The sequence below is a fragment of the Acomys russatus genome, chromosome 12 (assembly GCF_903995435.1).
Source record: "Acomys russatus chromosome 12, mAcoRus1.1, whole genome shotgun sequence".
Taxonomy (NCBI): domain Eukaryota; kingdom Metazoa; phylum Chordata; class Mammalia; order Rodentia; family Muridae; genus Acomys; species Acomys russatus.
In genome coordinates, this window is record NC_067148.1 from 38,792,859 (window position 1) to 38,817,372 (window position 24,514).

The 24,514-nt window shown below is 47.0% G+C and overlaps 1 protein-coding gene across 1 annotated transcript in view; it reads left to right on the forward strand.

Moving 5' to 3' along the window:
• The window catches only part of Inpp5d (inositol polyphosphate-5-phosphatase D), a 110,994-nt gene that overhangs the window by 48,857 nt on the left and 37,623 nt on the right, over positions 1–24,514 (forward strand). Inside the window, exons 3-9 of the mRNA XM_051154270.1 lie at positions 1,426–1,576; positions 4,186–4,357; positions 6,467–6,622; positions 13,316–13,403; positions 19,173–19,253; positions 19,372–19,443; positions 20,790–20,913. Coding sequence (XP_051010227.1) covers positions 1,426–1,576; positions 4,186–4,357; positions 6,467–6,622; positions 13,316–13,403; positions 19,173–19,253; positions 19,372–19,443; positions 20,790–20,913 — 844 coding nt within the window. The remainder of the gene's footprint in view (positions 1–1,425; positions 1,577–4,185; positions 4,358–6,466; positions 6,623–13,315; positions 13,404–19,172; positions 19,254–19,371; positions 19,444–20,789; positions 20,914–24,514) is intronic.

The following is a 24,514-nucleotide window of genomic DNA, read 5'->3' on the forward strand; positions in this document are numbered from 1 at the left end:
GGTACAAACCAGTGAAGAGTCCTCTGTTGCTTGGACCACTTTCTGACTTTTGATTGAAACAAAAAAACAAACATAATTTAGAGCAGGATGGATAGCCAAGTGGTTAAGAGCACTGGCTGCTCTTGCGGAGGACCCAGGGTTCAGCTCCCAATACCCACATTGTGGCTCACAGTGATCTCTAGCCCTAGTCCAAGGATATGATGCCCTCTTCTGGCCTCCATGGGCACTGCACTCACATGGCACACATGCATATATGGAGGCAAAACATCATACATATAAAATAATTCTTCTAATCTTAAAAAAAAAAAAAAAAACAACAAAAAACTAAGTCTGGTAGTGCATACCTTTAATCTCAGAACTCAGGAGACAGGGGCAGACAAATCTCTGTGAGTTCCAAGCCAGCCAGGGCTACATAATGAGACCCAGTCTCAAAAAAATAAACAAAAATAGAATTAAAACATTAAAAAAAATTACGAGAATGAATTTTCCTATGTTTAAAAATAATAATTGTGGTGGCACAAGCTTGTCATTTCTTAAGTACTTGAGAATCTGCGGCAGGAGGACAGTTGCAAGTTTGAGGCCACCCTAGGCTACGCAGCCAGACCCCTATTTAAAAAAGCCTTAAGTAAATAAACAAGCCATGTGTGGTGGTATGTGTCCTTAATCCCAGTTTCTCTGAGGGTGGAGCCAGGAAGATGATTTCAAACCCAGTATAGATAATTTAGAGAGACTCTGCCTCAAAAGAAAGCTAAAAAGGGCAGGCAACAACTGTGCATGCTGACACACATCTTTAATCCCAGCACCCACGAGGCAGAGGTAGGAGATACAGTACAGCGGCAGGATGCTTGTTTAGCAATGTGTAAAGCCCTGGGTTCAATCCCAGCACTGTCAAAAATAAGTAATTAATAAACAAATAGTCTGGGCCTGGGAGTGTCACTTGTGCTAGGACTGTGTGTGCTTTGCATGTGTGAGGACCTGGGTTCAGTCTTCAGTACCAAAAATAAAAAATAATTTTTAGAAATGGTCTTTTGGGGAGGGGGAGTAAAAAATAGCTCTGTTCACTGCATACCTAAAGTATTAAAAATAGAACTCTTTGGGCCTTTGAGATTATAGGTGATTTTTTTTTAATGTATTTTTCTAATTTGGCTATAATTTAAAAATATACTATATTTGTATAGGAAAATACTTACAGAAATCATTTTTAACAGATGGAAAGAAAAACAATAGTTTTAAAAATACCCCTATTTGCACCTTTGCAAAAGCTCCTGGGAGCCACTGGCTACAGGATGTGAGGTGTGGGTGGGGAGCCTGAGGCTTTTTCTGGAATACGGTCACTCCCAGTCTCTTCACTCTCTGCTGCAGGTGGCTTTTGTGGTTGGGTGACACTCTCATTAAAGTGTGTTCTGTCTGGGCTTCTGTCCTCAGGCATCTGAAGGTGTCCCCATGAGGTTCTTCACAAAGCTGGACCAGCTCATCGAATTTTACAAGAAGGAAAACATGGGGCTGGTGACCCACCTGCAGTACCCAGTGCCTCTGGAGGAGGAGGATGCCACCGATGAGGCTGAAGAAGACACTGGTAGGAAGGGAAAGGAGAGGATAGCAAGGATGGAGAGGTGCCAGCGGGACTCTGCCGGTCTAGTCTCACAGCGCTTATAGATTTGAGCACCCTTTTGGGGGGTCAAAGGACCCTCTCACAGGGGTCACATATCAGATATCCTGCCTATCAGATATCTATATTATGATTCATAACAATAGCAAATTTACAGATATGAAATAGAACAAAATAATTTTACGGTTGGAGTCACCACAACATGAGGCACCGTGTTAAAGGGTCGCAGTGTTAGGTTGAGAACCGCTGGATTAGATAGAGGTCACGCTGGCAGCGGGTGAGCATAACATAGTGATGATGGGTTGGAACCATGGGCTCTGAAGTCAGTAATGGAGTAGAGTTCCTGCTCTCTGGCTTGTCGCCTTTGTGGCTTTGGGTGATTTGGACTTTCTGAACCACAAGCTTGCCCTTAGGTAGATTAGGTGATAGCAGCACATATTAATCCCTCAAGATGTCGCAGGATGAGATGAGCCCTTTCCAGAAAACACTCCACATAAATGAAGCTGCCATCAATTTAATCATTATAATGAAAACAATGAAGGCGGTCCTTGCACCTAAGTGGGAGGGTGGAAAAAGGGCATCTGCATATACTATCGTTAAAGACAATGAAAATGGCCATGGTGGTACAAGCCAACAGCAATCCCAAAATGTAGGAGGCTGAAGCAGGAAGAGCGTGAGTTTGAGCTAGCCTAGGCTACGTAGTGAAACACCACCATCTATAAAGAGGCTTCTAAAATATGTTGGGGAAAAAAGTTCGCAAGAGTGTGTGAGGAAAGGCAAAGGGACAAAGAGGTGGTCATGGAGAGACAAGTATGCAGAGAGCCCTGCAGCAAGACGCCCTCTTTTCATCTCAAAGGTTTCTTGCCTGACAGAAGCCCACAAATCATCTCCTACGCTACACAGCAGGTCAGTGTGTTCATGGCAGGTTCCCTAGGGAAGATATTAGACCTCAATGCTGACCTCCAAGGCCTGGCCTGCCTGGCCCTGGTGACCATATGCCTGGCACATTTGAGGCATCCTGTTCTACTGTGGGCTAGCTGTGGGTCACCTGCCCTCTGCTTCAACTTTCTGCCTCCCTGGAGACCCCCGACTTCCTGCTTACTCAACTCAAGCCAACTGCCAAAGGGCAGCCAGGAGAGCTGCCTCTCCAGCCTGAAGGAGCAGCAGAGGAGGGCCAGGATAAAGACAGGTCCTAGATGACCATAGTTCTGAGCCTGCTGATGGGGACTACCATGTCCCCTCTGTCTAACCTTTAGAGAGCAGCAGCTGTTGAGCAGCTCACATGAAGGCCACATGGCAGCCTTGGCTTTGTCCTGTAGACGTGGCCTCCACACTTTGCCACTCTCACTTCCCTCAGGCCACCCTGCTTTTTTCTCACTTGCCCTGCCCATGGCATGCTATCAAAGGCAAACCCCCAATGCTTCCTATAAAAGCTCCAGAGAGAAACCCAATCTGCTGACCTTGGCTTCACTTCCCCAAACAAGGCTCCTGGTCACCTATAAGACCCAGAGCTAAGGCGTCTCATTTGTCTTGGGTCTTCTCAAGGGACTACAGTTCCTGAGCCAAAATAGCCTCAGGAGACTGGAGAGATGGCTCAGAGGTTAAGAGCACTGACTCCTCTTCCTAAGGTCGTGAGTTCAATTCCCAGCAACCACACAGTGGCTCACAACTATCTATAATGAGATCTGGTTTCCTCTTCTGACATGCAGGCACACATGTGGGCATAATACTGTATAAATAATAAATAAAAATATTTTTAAAACAAGATAAAGTCAATTGTCCTCCACAAACTAGAGAGGAAGAGGAAGGGAGGGACGTGCGCACAGACTGAAGGATAGGTCCCCTTGTTCCTGTCACCTGGCCAGTGCTGTGGCTGGGAGCAAGGGTGGCCATTGGAGGGTCAGGAAGGCTTGGGCAGGAAGTCCTGCATCTAAATGTCTCAGTCACCTTTGTGCACATGAAGGAAATTTGAAAGGAGTGGGCAGAGATCTCAATCTCTCAGACCAACGTCAAGTTGTTTGCTATTTCAGGTCTCTGAGTGAGAGGACCTCTTACTTTCTAAATTTCTTTCTGAGGGTTTAGAAGAGGGAAAAGAGGCCTGAGGCTGGAGGGAATGGAGAGAGAAGGAGAGTAAAAGTGAGGGGGCGGAGAGAGAGTGGTTGAGAGAGAAGGGGCAGTTAGATGGGCGCCATTTCCTGCCCCTAAGCCCTAGCTACCCTTTGTAGTGCCTGAGAGTCTTGCAGATCTGCTGATGGCTCCACCCATGACCAACACATCTGCAGGTGTCCCTGTACTTCTCAGGGACAACTGACCCTAGAAAGTCTTTGCTAAACAACATGGTAGAACAGACCTGAGCCAGAAGCCCTAGGTCTAAGGATCATGAAACCGGATCTGCCTCAAGAGGCTCCCTGTCTTGTCAGCACGGATACAGGGAGCAGGAATAGGAACAATGGGAGGACAGATGGGGCCTGGAACTTGGTAGCCTGGACCTCACAGGGCTGTTGTAGATATGTGGAGCAGGGCTGTGTCGACGGTGTCCTCACCAATGGCATTTTTTCTTGCCGCTCTCCTGGTAGAAAATGTCTTGTCACCACCGGAGCTGCCTCCCAGAAACATTCCCATGGCTGCTGGGCCCTGTGAAGCCAAGGATCTTCCTCCTCCAACAGAGAACCTCCGGGCCCCTGAGGCCACCAGGCCAAGTCTCTCCGAAACGCTGATTCAACGACTACAGAGCATGGACACCAGCGGGTCAGTTTCTACCTGGAAGGTCCCCTGGGAAGCTGTCCTGTGCCTGGTACCTAGCATCTAGCACCAAAGCATTCACGGACACTGCCTGTAGGGAGCAGCAAGCCTTCCCGATCACCTTATGAATAGTAAAGTTGAAAGCCAGCGTTTGTATTTCTAGTCAGGACTATCTCCTGGCCCCTAAGTCATTTTTGTCCTTAGCCCACTTCTCTATCAGGGTCTTTGTATTTTTCCTGTGAGATTTTATGGTCTATTTCATCATTATCTTTGTGAGAGGAATATCTCTCTCTCTCTCTCTCTCTCTCTCTCTCTCTCTCTCTCTCTCTCTCTCTCTCTCTCGTATTGATATATATATATATATATATATATATATATATATATATATATATATATATATGTATAATTTTAGGTCTTTTTTCCTTGTAAGTGCAAGACTGCTTTTTATTTAGAAGGTCACTGCCATTGGGTGGTTGGATGGCACCTCCACACCCACGGTTGCCCACGTTCCTAAAGTGTTTCTCATGGGAAATCCCTCTGCAAGGCTGCCCCCACTGCATCCTGTCACAGTCGGCTCTAGGGAGACCTCTCCCTTCCATAGCACACCCTAGTCTGAGAAACAGTAGCCCTGAGCCCCAGGACATCCAATGTGGCTGCCTACTCACTCTTTCCTCATGCAGCTCCTGTGGGGCTCCAGGATGGCACCACAAACTTACAGCCAAGTGACATTATTCATAGAACTTCATCAAGAACTGAGGGAAAGGCTGGATGCTAAGCATTATAATAATGATTAGGCCACCGCAACATATCTGGTATAAGAAAGTTTATTTGGGGAGAAGGGGAGAGGAGTTAGGGGTGGATGGTTGGACATGTAGACAGACAAACAGACAGATGAGATGGGGACAGAGCCATGAGGGCAGAGAAGGACAGAGAGCAAAAATGTGGGGACAGTGGGAGAGCCGAAAGAAAGGGATTGAGAGATGGAGAGAAACGGGGGGTGGGGGGGAGGGACAAAGACAAAGAGAGAGACGGAGACAGAGAGAAAGGGACTGAGAGACAGAAAGAAACAGAGAGAGAGAGAGAGAGAGAGAGAGAGAGAGAGAGAAACAGAGAAGGAAGGAGAGAGGGAGACAGAGACAGAGACAGAGAGCTGGAACCAGGGAGTACATGGTCCCTTGGGATATGCGATGGTGGTGCAGTGATCAGGCAGTACAGCCTGACCGAAGGAAGACAGCTTGGGTCCCAGAGTGGGAAACACTCAAATACAAACACCTGCCCTTTGGCCTCATTGCTTTGTAAATTGAAGAAACTAGACCAAAGCAGGGGCGGGGCATGCAGAAAGTCAGGCCACCTGAACTTCCACTACCGGCTCTCACCTTCCTTGCCCTAATCACACAGACTCTGGGCATGGGGTGTGTGTCGTGTGGGAAGCCAGCTGGATGTGATCTTAACCCTCTAGTGCCAGCACTAAAGAGACTGAGGCAGGACGATCAAGGGTTCAAAGTCAGGCTGGGGTGCACAGGCCACCCTATCCCACCCTCACCCCCCAACCCCTGAGAAAACAAGATTAATAATATATTGACTTTCTGAAAGAGGCCCAGGGTGACCCCTACCCCTCTATACTGTAGTGCTCTGGGTCACCATTGATTGTGAAGTCAGACTTGGCATGAGGGTCAGACCTACTTGTTTTCTCTAGGCTAGATGTCCTCCCAGCCCTTGGGTCCAGATGTATGAGGTGAGGAAACAGAGAGCTGCCCCTCCATATGTTTCTGAGGCTGTCTCTTAAAAAAAAAAAAAAGCCAGGCAGTGGTGGCACACACCTTTGATCCCAGCACTCAGGAAGCAGAGGCAGGTGGATCTCTGTGAGTTCGAGGCCAGCCTGGTCTATAGAGTGAGTTCCAGGACAGCCAGGGCTACACAGAGAAACCCTGTCTCAAAAAACAAAACAAAATATCTTTGATCCACTCCTCTGCCTCTGGAGTCCCACCCAAGGGATCTTCTTCACAAAGGCTCACAGGTTCCCCCAAACATGTCTCAACCAGAGATTGGGAATCCTCAGTTAGTTACCATTGCTGTGGCTGGAATGGGCGAATTGGGTTTCACTTCCTTTCTCAGGCTCCCAGAGGAGCACCTGAAAGCCATCCAGGAGTATTTGAGCACTCAGCTCGTCCTGGACTCTGACTTTGTGAAGACGGACTTTGTGAAGACAGGCTCCAGCAACCTTCCTCACCTGAAGAAGCTGATGTCACTGCTCTGCAAGGAACTCCATGGGTAATGGAAGCCCCTGAGGGAGGGAGAGGGGAGCTTCATGGATAATGGCACCACCTCCACCCCCAGGAGGATGGCCACAGCAAGAGAAGGCGCTCATTAGAGTGACCCTGCCTTCTCCTCTCTGTCCAGATGTCTCTGCTGCACTCACAGTAATTGGACAGTGCCAGAGTCTAGAAAGCTCCATGCTTCTTTGAAGCTCTTGTTCTCAGAATCTTAAACTCCAACTGGGCTGGGAAAGTTGTTTGGTTGGTTGGTTTTTGGTTTTTTTGTTTTTTTGTTTTTTCGGGGGGTGGGTGGGAGTGATGCACATATGCATGCTGAGGTGCAGGCCCGTGTGCATGCTAAATGTTTTTATCTTGTTTTATTTGGTTTGTTGTTTGTTTGGTTGTTTTTTAACCCAAGTAAATTAGAGGCAGTTTCTCTGTAAAGAAAGGAGGACACTGCCAGCTCATTTCCTCAGACCTGGTCCTTAAAAAACAAAAACCTATGTTATATGTGTGTATGTATACGTATACATGTGTGTGTATAAAAAAGAGAGGGGAATCATGCATGTGTGATGGTGTATCGAGGGGACACACATGTGCCGTGGCGTGGGAGGGGGACATATAGGTGCCATGAGGCAGAGGGGGCATGCATGTGCCCTGGTGTCTGTAAGACAGAAGGCAGCTTTGTGGAGTAGGTTCTGCCCTTCTGCCTTTATGTGGGATCCAGGGACTGAGCGCAGGCTGTCACACTCACACAGAAGCACTTTCACCTGCTGAGCAGTCTCAGCAGGCCAAGCCCTCAGGCTTTGTTACCACTCTTCCTCCTTTGCTACAGCCTCCACATCCAACCAGCACATAAAAGCATAAATTAAAGTCATTTTGTGTGTGGGTGGTTGACGGCTCAAGTCTTCCGGTGACGGCAGCTTTTAAAGTAAGCCGACACCAGTTCCCCAAAACTGACATTACTGAATGACTGACCAGTTGGTAAAATTTATGATTTTCAATTTTTTCTTTTGGTTGTACATTTTGGATTACATCAACCTTAAAATAAACTACAAACGTAAACACACTTTGGTTGGCACCTGGCACAGTGGCGCACACCTTTAATCCCAGAGCTTGCGAGACAGAGGCCAGCATATCTCTAGGAGTTTGAGGCTAGCCTGGTCTACACAGTGAGTTCCAGGACAGAGAGACCCTATCTCACAAACAAACAAAACCTCATAACTATACTTTCATTGTTAGGAGAGAAATCAGGTTGGTCTGCAATGTGAGGAGTCAGCAAGGACTATTTTAAATGCTTATAGCTCGGTGTGGAAAGGTTAGCACCTGAAAGCCATCAGAAGCAAACCCCTCACAAGGGTGGGGAGTGTTCCCTGTGGGTGAGGGCTTGCAGCCAGCCCTGCTGCCTCGGGCTTTGATACACTTACAGCGGATTCCAGTTCTCTGCTGCTGCGCCAACCTTAGCGTGGTTAATATTCACAAAGGAGTCTCCCATCATCAGTAATCTAATTCACTATTCTATTTAAAGGCTCTTAAAGGCACAGGCAAGTGCAACTGGTAAATGTGACAAATAATTACTTGGACAAATTGAGCAGTCTTCGGATTGCCTGCCAGTCCTTTGTTCCACTGAACGGATGCTGTTGTACACCCAGCAGGGCTCAGGGCTGTCATTTTTACAGGTCTCAATGGTCTATTTTGTTCCATTGTTACAAATCATTTATCACTAGGGGAAAATACATACAACTGGTCTTTTATTTTAAAAAAAAAAAGTATATCATTTTATGACAGCTCATAAAAAGCTGTTATTTCTGCCTGGACACAGGTCCTGATTTTTGCTGTGTCCTTGCTAGATTTTGTCCAGACCCTTCCACACACAGCTCCCCACAATACTTGAGTTGCCCAGCACGTACGTGCCTCACCTTATCACTATGGTGACAGCAGCTCCCCTGACATGCCTGCCTCTCTGGCACACCATACCAGTGTAAAAAGCTTCTGTAGCTATTTATTGAGTAATTAACTTCAAGTTGTTCAGGAGACTTTTATAGATCAGACTTGGTTTAACTGAAAGATGAAACAAATTGTCTCCCATTCTTCCTGGCATCCCTGCAGGTATAGTCCGCAGGGACCAAGTGCCGAAAGTGCTTCGATTAGACAGGCTAGGTGTATTCGCTAGTTCATTTGTCCCCTTACCCTTTAACAAGCTCTAACGGAGGGGCTCCCCTGCACCCTGTCCTAAGAACTAAGATAAAGTAAAGATGAGCCGACATACAGAAAATTGCAATTTAGTGACAGATTAAACAAAGGCACCAGGGGCTGGAGAAAAGACTCCACAGTTAAGCATATTTGCTGCTCTTGCAGAAGACTTGCATTGGGTTCCCGGCATCCACATGGAGGCTCACAACTACCGGAACTGCAGCTCCAGGGGGTCTGATGTCCTCCGCTGACCTCTGTGGACACAAGTCACACTCACAGTGCATATACACTCATATACACAAAATAGAAAATTTTAAAATATTTTTAAAATAAAGGGATCATTGACATAGATGTTCATATGGCAAAAAAATTATTTCTACATTTTATTATTTTTAAATTCATTTTTATTTGCGTGTATGCCTCCTTCTCTGTATGTGTACTGTGTGCATGCATGTACCCATAGAGACCAGAAGAGGGCAACAGATTCCTTGGAACTGGAATGACAAAGCACTGTGAACCACATGCATTCAGAGTTGAACTTAGTCCTTTGGGACCGCAGCTAGCTCCTAACTGCTGAGTCATCTCTCCAGTCATCTTTTTCTAATTTTTAAAACTTGCTTTTTTCCCCCTTCTTTTTGAGATAGGGTCTCAATATGTGGTTTATCCTGACTTGACCCCCCTCTCTCTCTTGCCTTAGTCACCACAAGGCTTAGTTTATAAGCATGCACCACTATACCCAGCTTTAAAAAACTCACCCATAGCCCCAGCACTGTAGTAGACAAATAAGAGGATCACTGGGGCTGGCTGGCCACCAGCCTCACTTCCAGTTCAATGAGAAACCCTGTCTCAAGGGAATGAGGCAAAGAGGACAGAGTTGTTATAAAGAATGAAAAAATCCCAAATGTTCGATTTTACCAATAAAGACTCAGGAGCCAGATGATGTAGTGAAAACCTGTTAACTCCAAGAGGCAGAGAAAGTACCCAACTGACCTTCCTACTCAGCTCACATCCCAGAGGAAAACTCAAAAAGCTCAAAGCCCGAAGCCCAAAGGCAAAAGCTTGCTCTGCTGATAGCCCAGGAGGAAAAGCCAAAAAGCTAAAGGCCACAAAGAGCTTGATAGCTCAGAGCTCAAAAGTCCCTTCTTATCCACACTGTCTTAAATACCTCTCAACTCACAGTCCCTGCTACTCTTTAATCCGTGTCAACTGGTTTCTTGTTCTACCTCTTGACCTCGGTAGGTTACAGAAAGCTCAGCCACACCATAATCACAGAAAGTTCTTGGATTGGGCGTGTGTTAGGGCTGAACCACACCAAACAAAAGACAGGTTTTTACAGTTCATAATCTCAGGGTTCACAATGGGATCAAATATTCTGCAACAGAATAGGCAGGACACTTAACCTCTGGCCTCCTTCACACAGGTGTAGGTGCACCTGTATACTCACTTGTGCATATGACACACACAGATACACACACACACACACACACACACACACACACACACACAGCGAGAGAGAGACAGAGAGACAGAGAGAGAGGGAGAGAAACTTTTAATGAGCAAATAATTGCTCCTTTGGAAATACTAATCAGTTTCCAACTATACTATACAAGGAATTTCTAGAGAAAATCATAGGGGATTAAAAAATTATAAATCACTTTATAATGATATCTAATCCATCTAGAATGAAAACAACGTAATAGCACCAAAAAAGCACAGTGCCTAGATTAAATAAAAAGCAGGAGCAATAAGTAAACACTATAGCAACATATGAAAATGACAAATTCCCAACAAAAAGTTGGTGGAAAAGATAGTTTATTTAGAGAGAAATATATCAGAAATCAACCACAGAGGATACTTTTAAAAGGCATTGGAAATTAGTATAGGAGCCCACTCAGGACCCCAGGTATGCTCAGTCCTAACATATGACATTATTATGGATGGTTTTTTAAAAAATATATTTTATTAATTTATTCATATTACATCTCAATTGTTATTGGATGTTTTAAAGAGAGAAAAAAATCTAGAGCTAGAGCGCAAACATAGCATACACAAAGTCTTGAGTTCCATACCAACTGCCACTTAGACCATGTGTGGCGACGCACACCTATAATCCTAGCACGTGGCAAATGGAGGGAAAATCAACAGAAACTGAAGGTCATCTTCAGCTACATAGCAAGTATGAGGCCAGCCTGGGTTACATGAGACCCTGGGGGAGGGTCAGAGGGAAAGAAAGGGGAGGAAGAACAAGGTAGCAGACGAGGCAATAGAGAAGGCAGTCAGGACGTTGTACCAGTAACATTCCTGCCAGCCTGGACACCAGTGCTGTCACAAGGGCTGTTGAAATAGAGCTACAATCTGCTTCTTCCAAACTTGTAATTGGAAATAAAAAAAGAAAGGCTATCTGAACTACACTGTTCAGGACACTACTTATAATGACAAAGATCTCAAAGTAACCCAAACTTCCAGACATCGATGAAAACTTTAGAATATTAAACATGTAAAAACAAAAAATCAAACTTAAAATTTCCCACTATGACCTGGGTGTGGTAGCACAGCAGAGGCAGAGGCAGCCCAGATCTCTGTGAGTTCGAGGCCAGCCTGGTCTATAACCAGGCTATACAGAGAAACCCTGTCTAAAAAAACAAAAAAAAAAAAAAGAAAAGAAAAGAAAAAAAAAAGAAAGATCCCACTATGCTGTAAGGCTGTGACAATAACAGAAAGAGAGAGGAACCATTTTGACATGTGACACTCTTCAGCTATCAGATCTGAGTCTGAACACAGGGAACCCCACCCAGCACCCCAAAGTTGAATTATTATTTGTTTGTTTTATTACAAACACACACACACACAGTTTCTCTGTGTATCCCTGGCTGTCCTGGAACTCAGAGATTCACCTGCCTCTGCCTCTTGAGCGCTAGGATTAAAGGTGTGCACCACCACGCTTCTTTACCTTTTTGTTGTTGTTGTTGTTGTTGTTGTTGTTTTTGGTTTTTTGAGACAGGGTTTCTCTGTGTAGCCTTGGCTGTCTTAGACTCACTTTGTAGACCAGGCAGGCTTCAAACTCACAGTGATCCACCTGCCTCTGCCTCCTGAGTGCTGGGATTAAAGGTGTGTGCCACCACTGCCTGCCTTCTTTACCATTTTTTAAAAATAGATTTTATTAATTTATTCATATTACATCTCAATTGTTATCCTATCTTTTGCATCCTCCCATTCCTCCCTCCCTCCCATTTTTCCCTTACTCCCCTCCCCTATGACTGTGACTGAGGGGGACCTCCTCCCCCTGTATATGCTCATAGGGTATCAAGTCTCTTCTTGGTTTCGTTATCATTTTTAAGAAGAATTTCTTTCTTGTTTGTTTGTTTGTTTGTTTTTCAAGACAGGGTTTCTCTGTGTAATAGCTCTGGCTGTCCTGGAACTTGCTCTGTAGACCAGGTTGGCCTTGAACTCACAGAGATCCACCTGCCTCTGCCTCCCTAGTGCTGGGATTAAAGGCGTGTGCCACCACTGCCTGGCTTCTTTATCATTTTTAAAAAGAATTTCATGAGCACTGTACTTACATAATTTCCCCTCCTTGTCCTTCCACCTCCTCCCAAATCCCCTCCACTCATTTAAATTCTTGTCTCATATTCTTTATTGATATATATATACACACACACATACACACATATATAAATTTATGAATGCAATCTGCTCAGTCCATTTAGTGTTACTCATATGGTGCATATTTTAAGTATGCTTTCCAGGAGGCTCGGGAGATGGCTCAGTGGTTAAAAGTTCTTGCTACATAAGCCTCAGGATCCCCATAAGTTCAGATCCCCAGTTACCACAGACAGGCTGGATGGGTGTGGGGCTCACTTGGAATACTACATGTGTGCTGGAAGCAAAGACAGGGAGTCCCTGGAGACCTGGAGTCTCTGGAGCAAGCTGGCTGGACAGACTAGCTGAACTGGCCGGCTCTGGGTTCATCAAGAAACGCTACCTCCATAACATAAAGTGCAGTGTGATGGAGAAAGACGCCTAATGTCAACCTCAAGCCCCTGCATGCATGTACACACACACACACACACACACACACACACACACACACACACACACGCATAAAGAAGCAAATGAATAATAAATTTGGCTCTCCAGACCAAATTATGGTGAAACCCAGACATTTGCATTTTTAATGAGAGAGAGAGAGACAGAGAGACAGAGACAGAGACTCCTACTAAAAGTGGAGAAGCCTGCTCCTAAGTAATTTTAGAGTACTTTGTGTTTCCACATTGGAAACATTGTACAGGTTGTACAGTGCAGAGTGGGTTGTGCTCCTGTAAGGGTGGGTCGAGGTCTCGGTGGGAGGGTGGGCTAGGCTGACAGGCTGACTGATCTTTGCCCAGGCATGTCCTTATGGGAACAGTTACAGGAGTTGCCACTTGAGTGTGACCTGTCTGCAGCTAGGACCCGTGTTGCCTTGAGTGCTTCCAGCTCCCACTAATGCTTGAACTCTACCCTGCTCCTCCGCTCCCAGGGAAGTCATCAGGACCCTCCCATCCCTGGAATCACTGCAGAGGTTGTTTGACCAGCAGCTCTCCCCAGGCCTTCGCCCACGACCTCAGGTAAGAGGTTTGGGTTTGGAAAGATGCAACTGGATGCAACTATTATACCGGGGTGCAGGGGGTGCAGGGAAGAGCTAGCTAGCACCCCAGGGACTCTGAAAGGCCAATGCACTACCTGCCCAAGTTTGCTGGTCTAATGTAAACAACAGGGTGAGGAGTGAGGGGGTGGGGCAGAATCCCGGTCCTTCCATAAAGGCATTTCCTGGTGTCAGCTTATAACTTCAGACAGTACTCCTATCAGGTGTTAGGTGAGGAAGCTAGCAGGCCCATTCCCATAATTTCTCCTCAGAAGTTGAAAGGGAAGGAAAACATGAGGTTCTCCATGCTTTTAACCCTAGGCATGCATTTAACCCTAGGAGGTGCTCCTCCACAGCTGCTCATAGCTGCACAGGAGATGAGGGTCAGGTGCAATATAGATCAATTGAGATATATATATATATATATATATATATATATATATATATATATATATATATTTTTTTTTTTTTTTTTTTTTTTTTTTTTTTAAAGTGCCCTAAATAAAGTTAAAATCAAGCCAAGGAGACCTAAGTCATTATATTATAGCATTGCTAAAAGTGAGAACATGGAGCCAGGGCATGGTGGCGCATGCCTTTAATCCTAGCACTTGGGACACAGAGGCAGAGGGATCTCTGTGAGTTCAAGGCCAACCTGGTTTACAAATCAAGTTCCAGGACATTCAGGAAACTGAGGACATCGAGAAACCCTGCCTCGGAAAAACAATAACCACAACAAAGTGAGAACATGAGATAGAGCAGCGTGGTCTAGGGGTCAGAGAGGGCAACATCTCCAAAACCACAAACATGGTTTGTTGTAAATAGTAGGGATTGGCAAATCAAAGCAATAAATGTTAGACCTATTTTATTGCTGTATATATATTGTTGACTTTGGGAAGCTGGCCTCCAGCTCACCGCCTCCTGCCTTAGCTTCCAAAGTGCTAGGATTATAGACATCTGCTAATACACCTGGCTGAAGTCTATTGTGTGTGTGGAAGGAGAGTGGTGAGTGTGTATGTATTTGGTACATGTATATGAATATATACATGCACACGTGTTCATGTACTTGCATGTGTAGGCCAGAGGTCAGTGTCAGGTGTCTTCCTTGATTGCCCTCCATCATATCCTTTTTGTTATATTGTATTTGTTGTAATGTGTGCGTCCGCACATGCACCCATGAGTGTGCACTACAGCACAGGTGTGAAGGTAGACTTACAAGGAGTTGGTTCCCTCCTTCTGCCTTATGAGACTCAGGCTCAAACTGCCATCTTTAGGCCTTGGCCATAACATTTACCTGATGAGCCATCTTACTGGCTCTGAGATAGCATCTGGAGTTCATCTAGATTCAGGTTGGCTGGCCAGCCAATCAGCTTTAAGGATTAAGTCCCCCTTCCATCCTACCCCACCTCCATGCCCCATGCTGGAGTTCCAGATGCCTGCCACCAAGCCCGGCTTTTTCCTGGATGCTGAAGGGCTAAACTCAGGTCCCCACGTTTGCGTGGCAGGCACATTACCAGTTAAGCCTTCTCCCCAGCCCCTTTACCCTAGCCTTTGAGTGGGGGGAACCTATGAATTGGGCTGCTCACTGACAGTAGGTAAGAGATAGACCATACACATGAGGAAAGCTGCCCCGTGGGTAACCAGGAAAACCGCTGTTCAGCTCCTCTTTCTTATCTTATTGGATGGGAGAGATTGATTGAAGCAGGTGACTGACTCTGGGAGTAACAGGGACACCCACAGGGCCTCACTCCTCAGCTGGCCAGAGTGGAAGCTGCCTTCTGAAGGGCAGCCGAGCTGTATAGAACAATTAGCTGCTCTTCTCTGACTGGAATGGAGGATGAGTGAGGCTGGAAGGAGTGGAGGGAAGGGAAACTGCAGTCAGGATGTATATTGTATGAGGGAAGAATTTTTTAAAAAGAGACAGAGAGAAGCTAGGCATTGTGGAACACAACTTTAACCCCAGTAAAGCAGACAGATCTCTGTGAGTTCCAGGATAGCCAGGCCTATTACACAGAGAAACTTTGTCTCAGGGGAAAAAAAAAAAAAAAAAAAGAAAGAAAACAAAAGCAAACAAACAAAAAAGGAAATGAAAAGTTGCCTGCATCCTTCAACTAGTCCTCTGTGTGGGAAGCTGGCTTAGGGAGTCACGGGAGCACCGAGCAGCATTGGCGAGGGTAGGTACTGTCACCGTGTCCCTGAAACAAAGGGAGGAAATCAGATGGCTGGTGAAAGATGGCGAAACGTGGCACAATAAAGTAAGGCATGGACTTCTGTCCGTGGTGCAGCAGCTGCTGTGGAGTGAGCTCCCGGCATTCTCACTTACTGTGTGGAGACAGCATATTGCAGAGCAGTGTGAGAATGAGGGTGCATGGTTGCAGGCAGGAATCAAGCCAGGAGGATGTCAACCCAAAGGACGCTTGCTGATCATCACTCATGGCCAGTGGGACCGGGGAGAAATAGCCCCGCCAAGGAGCTTGTAGAGGGTGCTCAAATGACTCTGAAGGCTTACTATCGTGAATCTCTGGAGCAAGATGATGGAGGATTGGGCACATAAGTGGGCATGTCACAAAAAATGCTCCCAAGAGCTGCACAGCCACGTGGAAGGAAATTTCCTGGAAAGATAGCAGCCTTGATAATGTGCAAGGTAATAAATACCTGCTGTGGGCCTGGTTCTCCAGAAGACTGAGGCAGGGGATTACTTGAGCCCAGATGTTCTAGGCCAGTATAGGCAACATAGACTCTGATTGGAAAAAAAAAAAAATGAAGAGGAAAAGCAAATAGCTGAAGGGTCTTGCTGGTATCTTCCTGCTCCAAATGTCCTGTGCACATGAGTGTCCCTAGTGGCAGACAAGGCCGAGGAGGAGAGGGCAGAAAGGGACCCTCATCACCCTTGGCCTTGCAAACAGAGCTGGCTATAGTTTGTTTGACAAAAGGACAGCTTCTCAAAGCTGCTCCTGTCTACAGTTGCTCTGAATAGCCATCTTGAAATATGCCAGAGAAGAGTATTTTGAGGCGGCCTATTTCAGTCTCCCACAAAGATCTCACAAGGAAAATATATTTGTGTTCTATTTATACAACTAAAAATATTCATGGCAAGCAGGGTGGGTGGTGGTGGTGGTGGTAACTGGCTCTCTGCTGCCTTAGTGAACGATAGGTTAATTTCTAAGAAAGTAAAAAGCAAATCTAGGCAAAATAGGCGCTGCCAGACACCAGTATCCAAGTAGCTTGAATGGAAGATCAGACTCCAAATCTTTGAAGTAGTGGAAGAGGAAGATCAGTTCTCCAGGGTTGGGCCTGCAGTGGCCAGGGCAAGTCCAGTGGGCAGCGTGGGGAGCCGGCCTGTGTCTGCAGTTGGAAAGGGAACAGAGTAGCAGCAGGCTAGAGGGTGGTAACCTCTACCAGCAGTGGGATTTGCGTCTCACTCCTAACCCCCCATAAACCAGAGAATGTCTCTGGGGTTTTGTTGTTGTTGTTAAAGGTTTTATTCATTTATTATTATACCATGTTCCGCCTGCATGTAACTCCTGCAGGCCAGAAGAGGGCACCAGATCTCATTATAGATGGCTGTGAGCTACCATGTGGTTGCCGGAAACTGAACTCAGGACCTTTGAAAGAGCAGTCAGTGCTCTTAACCTCTAAACCGTGTCTCCAGCCCAAAATATCTTTGTTTTGATTGTCTGTCTTTTTTTTTTTTTTTTTTTTTTTAAGTTCACAGAAGAGCCGCCTGCCTTTGTCTTCCCAGTGCTGGGGTTAAAGGGTCTGTGCCATCCCACCCAGCTATCTTTGTTTTTTGTGTTTTGTTTTGGTGTGTGTGTGTGTGTGTGTGTGTGTGTGTGTGTGTGTGTGTGTGTGTGAGAGAGAGAGAGAGAGAGAGAGAGAGAGAGAGAGAGAGAGAGAGAGAGAGAGAGAGAGAGAGAGATGTCCACAGAACCCATAAGAGGATGTTGAAGCCTTAGGAACTGGAGTTACAGGCAGTTGTAAGCTATCCAGTGTGCGTATTGGGAACTGAACTCTGGTCCTCTGGAAGACTGGAAAGTGCTCTTACCCACTGTGCTGTCTGTTGTCTCCCAGGAGTGTTTATCTTGATAGGCTTTTAGACCTTACAGTCCAGGGGGGTGACCTGATACAGGGGCCAAAAGAAAGAAGACTGGCCCTGGGCCCGAGTTCAGAGTCTCCCCCCCCCCCCCCGGCTCTTCACTCCCTTGTCCTTGCAGTAATGTCCTACCCTGCACAGTGGGGGGAGGAGCAGATATGCCCAGTGTGTCTGGCATCTTGGCAGGGCACTGACTCTTGCCACCATAGCACCCTTTTCCTTGGTGAGCTCAGAGAAGCATTACGGAGAGCTGAAAAGGAAAAAAAAAAAAAAAATACAACAGTCAAAATAGTTGCTCACCAAGGGGATGGCACGTGCCCTGGGTCAGGCCCACAAAACTTTTTAAAAGTATAGCCAAAGCCAAGTTTGACGATGGAGGCCTGTAAACCCAACTTACAGGACACGAAGAAATCTGAAGGCCTGCCTGGGCTGTACCTCCAGACCCCATCTCAAGCAAACAGAAAAGAAAAAAAGAGAAAAGCAAGCCAAAAGCCTGTGTAGCCTGGCTGATAGTGAGCAAAGACTGTGGTGAAGGGCAAGTTAGTCATAAGCATGGCTAGTTTGTTCATCCCACTTCTGTAAACAGGGGTGGGGCCTTGTTAGCTCCGCCTCTCCAGCAGGGATGTGTGTCCTCGCACCATAGATAATTCAGAATCCAGCTTTGTTTTGGTTTTTCGTTTTTCATTGCTGGGGATCACTCTTGGGACCTCAGTCACGCAGCCAGTGCATCGGCCTTGTCTATTCTAGAAACACATGTGTGGAGTCAGGCCCAGCACACGTGGGTACCAGTCCCAGTCTGGAATCACCATTTATTAGCCTACTTGTCTTTAGAAAAGTAACCACAGTCTTCAGAGCCCCGGCGGTCACTAACCAGGTCTTTTAAGCATCTTTATTGGCCAGATGCCAGTATTAAAACACCAAGCACAGTGCTCTTGGTCTCAGTCCTCATGGACCCCATGTTCTATCAGGAGAATCGTATGCCAGATTCACAAGTGAAAGCAACAGCTTCAACCCCGTGATGACTGATTTCAGAGCACAGCAGGGTGATTTGACAGAAACAACCAAGTGGCTGTTTGAGGTGAGGCAGTCAGAGGAGCCCTTTTTGTGGCACCTGAGATCTAGATGGCAAGATGAAGTCCAAGCGGCTGGGTATTCCTAGCAAGTGTAGCTCGAGGCAGATCAGAAGTGAGAAGGACAGTGCCTCAGTGTGGAGCATCTGAGCCTGCAAGTGCCCTCAGAGACAGGGTGTGGAGCTTGGGAGCTTCGGAGCTTACATGTGGTTCTGTCTGCCGTGGGAAGCAACCAGTGAGGGGTTTAAGCCTTGGGGATGGGTATATTTTAGAAACAGAGCAAGGACAGCAGCTCAAGCAACGTGGGGGGGGGGGGGAGGTGATGCTCGAGGACAGCCCCAGAGTTTTAAGGACTGTGTAGGTGAGGTGAGAAGCTCTGTGGGTGAGGTAGAGTTAGAGGCAAAGATCTATTTTTCGGCCGTAGGAATTTGGGGGTGCTCATATATGCCACCGCATCCTCGTCTTTAGATAGGGGGTGATAGGGGTACTGGAGGGTAGAAGATGGGAAGGTTAGCAGCACGGCAAGTATTCAGTGCCCACCCCACAGCTCACCTTCAGCCAAACCTCATTTGTTCTAATTCTCATTTCCCAGGTGCCTGGTGAAGCCAGTCCCATCAATATGGTGGCCAAACTCAGCCAACTGACAAGTCTGCTGTCTTCCATTGAAGACAAGGTACTCATGGGGCCCTATAGCACATCTTGGCTTCTCTGTTGTCCCCTCTGTGCACCAAGAGTGTCCACATCCCAGCTTCCTCATTCCTGTGACTCTAACTCATCACCACTGTCCGCAGGTCAAAGCCTTGCTGCATGAGGGCTCTGAGTCTCCCAACAGGCACTCCCTCATCCCGCCAGTCACCTTTGAGGTAAGTGGCTCTGGAGCAGTGGTGGCTGACTTGGAAATCTCCTGTTGGGGGCCATTTTGGTACCTGTGGAGAGAGGACTTGTAACTTGGGCTCGAGAGAGTCAGGGAAGCCAGTGGCAGGCAATAGTAATCAGAGAAGCCACCCAGCTGGGAAAGTGGATACACATGAGGATTGCTGCCTAAATGTATGTATCAGTGACATCCCCTTCATGGGGAGGCTGCAAAAGAAGAGCTCCTCATTGGTCCAGGGTGGTATTAATTTGTCCTCCTTAAAATGGGAAGGAGGAGGGACATCAAACTGAGGGCCACAAACTGCCTATAAAATAGTGTCTGGGGGAAGGGCAGTTAAAGGAAACAATTCTTGTGATTTTCTTTGTAAAATTACTGGCTTAGGTCGTGACCTAGACAGGTGGGGTTTTGTTTTGTTTTGTCTTGTTTTGCAATGTGTTCCCAAGATTCTGATGCTTATAGCCAAACCTGGTCCTGCCTTCATGAGACACCCCACCCTCCCCCCGTTAAACCCTATTCAACCGCCCCCCAAAAGTAAGCCCACAGAAGACAGGTTTCCATTTTCTTCCTACCACCTTGTTTTTAAAATTATTACATTTATTTGTTTAGTGGGAGGAGGGAGTGGGGGGAAAAAAGGGGACAGCTAGCAAGGACAAGTTCTCTTCTTCCACCATGTGACGGTCCCAAGGATTGACTCCAGGTCACCAGGCTTGGTGGCAGGCTCCTTTACCCACAAAACCACCTTGCCTGACTTTTCTATCCCCCCCCCCTTTTTTTTGGTTGGTTTTATTTTTTGTTTTTGGTTTTGTTTTGCTTGAGATAGATAGGCACACAGGCTCTTCTTGCCCCCATCTAAAAGTGCCACCATAGCCAGCTCAGATTTTTCCCTTTCTGCACATGCTCACATGCCCAGGCAAGCATCTTCTTCCTAATTATTACCAGTAGATGCTCAATTAGTGGTTTTAACAAGGCCCCAGAGTGTGAATCTATTGCTAAGATTCCTTCCAGAAGTAGATGACACATTAGATTAATAAATGTTGTCAAACTAATCAGTGAGTGAGCCATTCCCCAACAGTTCATCTGTTTCCTCCACCAGATCTGCTGGTGGAACAGCTGGGGTGCACAACGGGTGAGCCAGGCTCAGCTTCAGTGTAAGCCAAATTCAGGCATGCTATGGTATATGGCGGTGTTGTCAGGCCAAGGTTGGGAAAGCCTAGAAATAATAGCAGGTAGCCCCACTGAGGACATTGACCCAGGCTTCCCCAATCATATAGACAAACTGATCAGAGTTGGCGCCACCAAAGCCCAGCCACTGACTGCATTTCTTACACTCTGAAGGTGAAGTCAGAGTCCCTGGGCATTTCACAGAAAATGCACCTCAAAGTGGACGTTGAGTCCGGGAAACTGATCATTAAGAAGTCCAAGGATGGGTCTGAGGACAAGTTCTACAGCCACAAAAAAAGTAAGTCATCCAACCCCCAAGCCCCATCCCACCCTAACCCTGCAAACACACACCACATGTTCTGGTTCCCTGTGGGAGCTCTTACAAATGACCAATGACTAGATATCTTCTCAACAGTGATTGTCTTAGTTACTTTTCTATTGCTGTGACAAACATCATGACCACGACAGCTTACAAAATAAAACATTTCATGTGGGGCTCACAGTTCCAGGAAGTTAGACTCCATGACCATCACAGTGGCTAGCATGGCAGCAAGCAGGCAAGCATGGCACTGGGTCAGTAGCTAAGAGCCCACATCTTGATTCACAACAGATGTCAGAGAGAAAACTAACTAGAAATGCTGTAGGCTTTTAAAACCACAAAGCCCACCCCTCACTGCCACTACTCCCCCAACAAGACCACACCTCCTAATCCTTCCTAAACAGTTCCACCAACTGGGAACCAAGCAGTCAAATATATGAGCCTATAGGGACTGCTCTCATTCAAACCACCTCAGTGACTGTCCGAAAAGCCAGTGCCACCCTTTTTGGAGGGTGGTCCCTGAGCTTCTCCCTGCCTATGGAATTCCTGTCCTGCTATAAAGGACACCCCTCAGGTGCCTCCCCTGCATACTTTGCCACCATCCCTGGAAATGAGATTATAAATTACTTGCCACAACTGTCCCATAGAGTTCCTATGAATATGCATGGTGATCTCATGTCTCTGTGTGTGATGGTTCTTCTCCTCCCTACAAGCACGCAGTTACCTCATTATGCTGGGACAGGCCCTATACTGATGGGATGACCCTAGACTGATGAACTGCTGTGCTGGCACCCTTAGCACACCACTCACCCCGTGGAACTGAAGTATATGAACTCTGTGTCTAAATGGTCCAAATTCATAACCCAGCTCTGTCACGTAGCAGCTGGGGGACCTTGACCCATCTCTCTGATCCTCAGTTTCTAGTTCTCATGGATGAGAAAGACTGAGTGAACAACATGAGGTACAGCCCAGCACCCAGCTTCTCTGAGAGCAGCCGTTCTCACGGGCCCCGCTGAGCCATTGCAGTTCTGTGCGTTGCACTGTCCAGTATTTGTGCACACAGTGGGAACAATCCCCAGGACAGCTGGTGGGAGAAGCCACTGCTGTGCACAGAGCAGCAGCCAGAGCAGACGTGGTCCCTACCCACGTGCGGGTTGTATTCTGGTGTACTGAGAGTGAATACATACTCAGCTAAATCTATCACTACAGTGGACTCGGCAACTCAGACGCTTTAAAGAAAACCGAACAGCATGATAGGCAGAGGTCCTTTGGGAAGAGGGAATGGTTTAGGGGACTGGAGAAAGAAGACTCGCCATTTTAAGCAATGAACAATGTATGAGCTGAGATCTCGGGTGGTCAAGCGACCAGTTGGACAGGGGACTAAGGGAGGAGTCTCCTAGAGGATGCAAACACCATGAGGTGGAGGGACACAGGATCTTGGAGAAGAACAGAAATAGGCCTGGGAAGGGGGCAGACGGAACTAGAGGACAAGGGGAGTGGTGGATGACAGCCTCCTCAGCAAGATAAGTGCCCCATGAAGAGGACCTCAGAGGAACTCCCAAGCCAGAAGTTTCAGGGTAGACCTTAGTGCTGTAGCGTTACTGCCACAGGAGGTTCTGAGGGTAGAAATGGATGAACGTTCATCAACCCAACCTGGGGTTTGACGACACACTTTCAAATCCAGGTCCCGCCCCCTGCCAGCTGTGCCACACAGGCCTAGTAAGCTAGCCTGACGGTGACTCCAGTCTGTAAAGTGGGAATGATGACAATGGATGTCCCGTGGACATTGCATGAGGGGCCATGAACTCTTGCTTGTGAGGACAATTTACACATCCCCTCACTGCTCTGAGTTGAGTGGGAGAATGACCAGGCAGGGGCTAGGAAGGGGGTCTGTTGATTCTGTGCCTCCTCTCCTGAGCCCCGCCTGGCCCTGAGCAGGAGTAGGGTACAGCCAGAGAACGGCCAAGATAGTACTGGGGAAGAAAAGCTCTCTCTCTCTCTCTCTCTCTCTCTCTCTCTCTCTCTCTCTCTCTCTCTCTCTCTCTCTCTCTCTCTCTCTCTCTCTCCTGAGACAGGGTTTCTCTGTGTAGCCTTGGCTGTCCTGGACTCACTTTGTAGACCAGGCTGGCCTTGAACTCAGAGCGATCCGCTTGCCTCTGCCTTTGCCTCCCTGAGTGCTGGGTTTTTTGGGGAAGAGTTGGGGGCTGGAGGATGATGGCACAGAGGGGCTGGGAGTTAAGTTTAGGGGGCGGGAGGAGCTTGGCCAGGCCTGTAAGCTCAGCTTCCTCTCAGCCTTGTTTGTCCTTGGCAATAGGTTTTCTTCCCTCCAGATGTGGGCAGCATACTTGTCACATGAGGGCTTTATCACCAGCTTAGAGGAAGACCAGGAAGTCCTTTCTGCCTCCCCTTCCCTCCTGTCAGGGTGCTAAGTTTTGGGGGTACTGGGCCCTCAGCTCCATCTGTAAACAGCATGGGAGGTATTAGAAATTCAGAACTGAGTTCCTGGCTCAGCCCTTGTGACTTGGTTTGATGTCGTCTCTCTTGTCCTCTTGCATCTTGCTAGAAGGCTTAAAAGGATGAATATCAAAATATGTGGTGCCTGCCACGGAGAGAGTGTTTGGTGCAATTGGCTACTGCCGGTGGTGTCACTGGTACAGTTACCTTCCCCGTGTTGACGGAATGGGATGGGGGTGGAGGGTGAGGAGGTGAACCAGGAAAGCGCCTCCAGCCTCTGGAGTAACAAGCTGCAGGGTAATTATAGAGTTAAGCTCACTGCATCAGGCCAGGGCGCCTCTGCCTTACTGTGTGCAGCTGGGGAGTGACAGATGTTTTGAGCAGGAAGGCTGTGCCGGAAGCACTTGGCTTAGAAAAGTGCGTGCCACTTGTGCAGGGAGAGTAGGTCAAGAGAGCAATTGCAGCAGGGTCACCGGTGACAGCTAACTGGGACACACTGAACTCCTGAGGAGTGCTGAGAGCCAGAGTTTGGTGCTAGGTGCTCTGGTTACTGTGACAGCTATGTAATTTACTACCCGTGCTACTTAGATTTACCCACACTCCAGAGCCTCGTGTGTGTCCTTGTGTATAATGTACAGCTTTCTCTGTCAATTAAAATAAAAAAACAAAGTGAAAATGTTGAGAGAGGAGAGAGAGAAGAAATTCCTTCCGGTGGATGTTTTGTTTTATTTGGTTAGTTGGGATTTTTGAGACAAAAACTCATGTTTCACAAACTAGTTTTGAATTCATTGTGGAGATGAGGTTGGTCTTGAACTCCTGATCCTCCTGGCACCATCGACATAATTGCATTTGATACATAATCTACATCCCACTGGTTTTAAGGAAGCAGAAAACACAAATAAGCAAATGTTAAATACAATCATATGTTGCTTGATAACCTTGTACTGTACCCTCCCAGATGCTTTTAAAAGTAATAGGCTGTAGCTGGGGGTAGGGAGGGTTCCAGGGGTGGAGGGAGTGGCAGCACATGCCTTTAATCCCAGCACTCTGGAGGTAGAGGTAGGCAGATCGCTGTGAGTTCAAGGCCAGCCTGGCCTACAAAGTGAGTTCAGGACAGCCAAAGTTA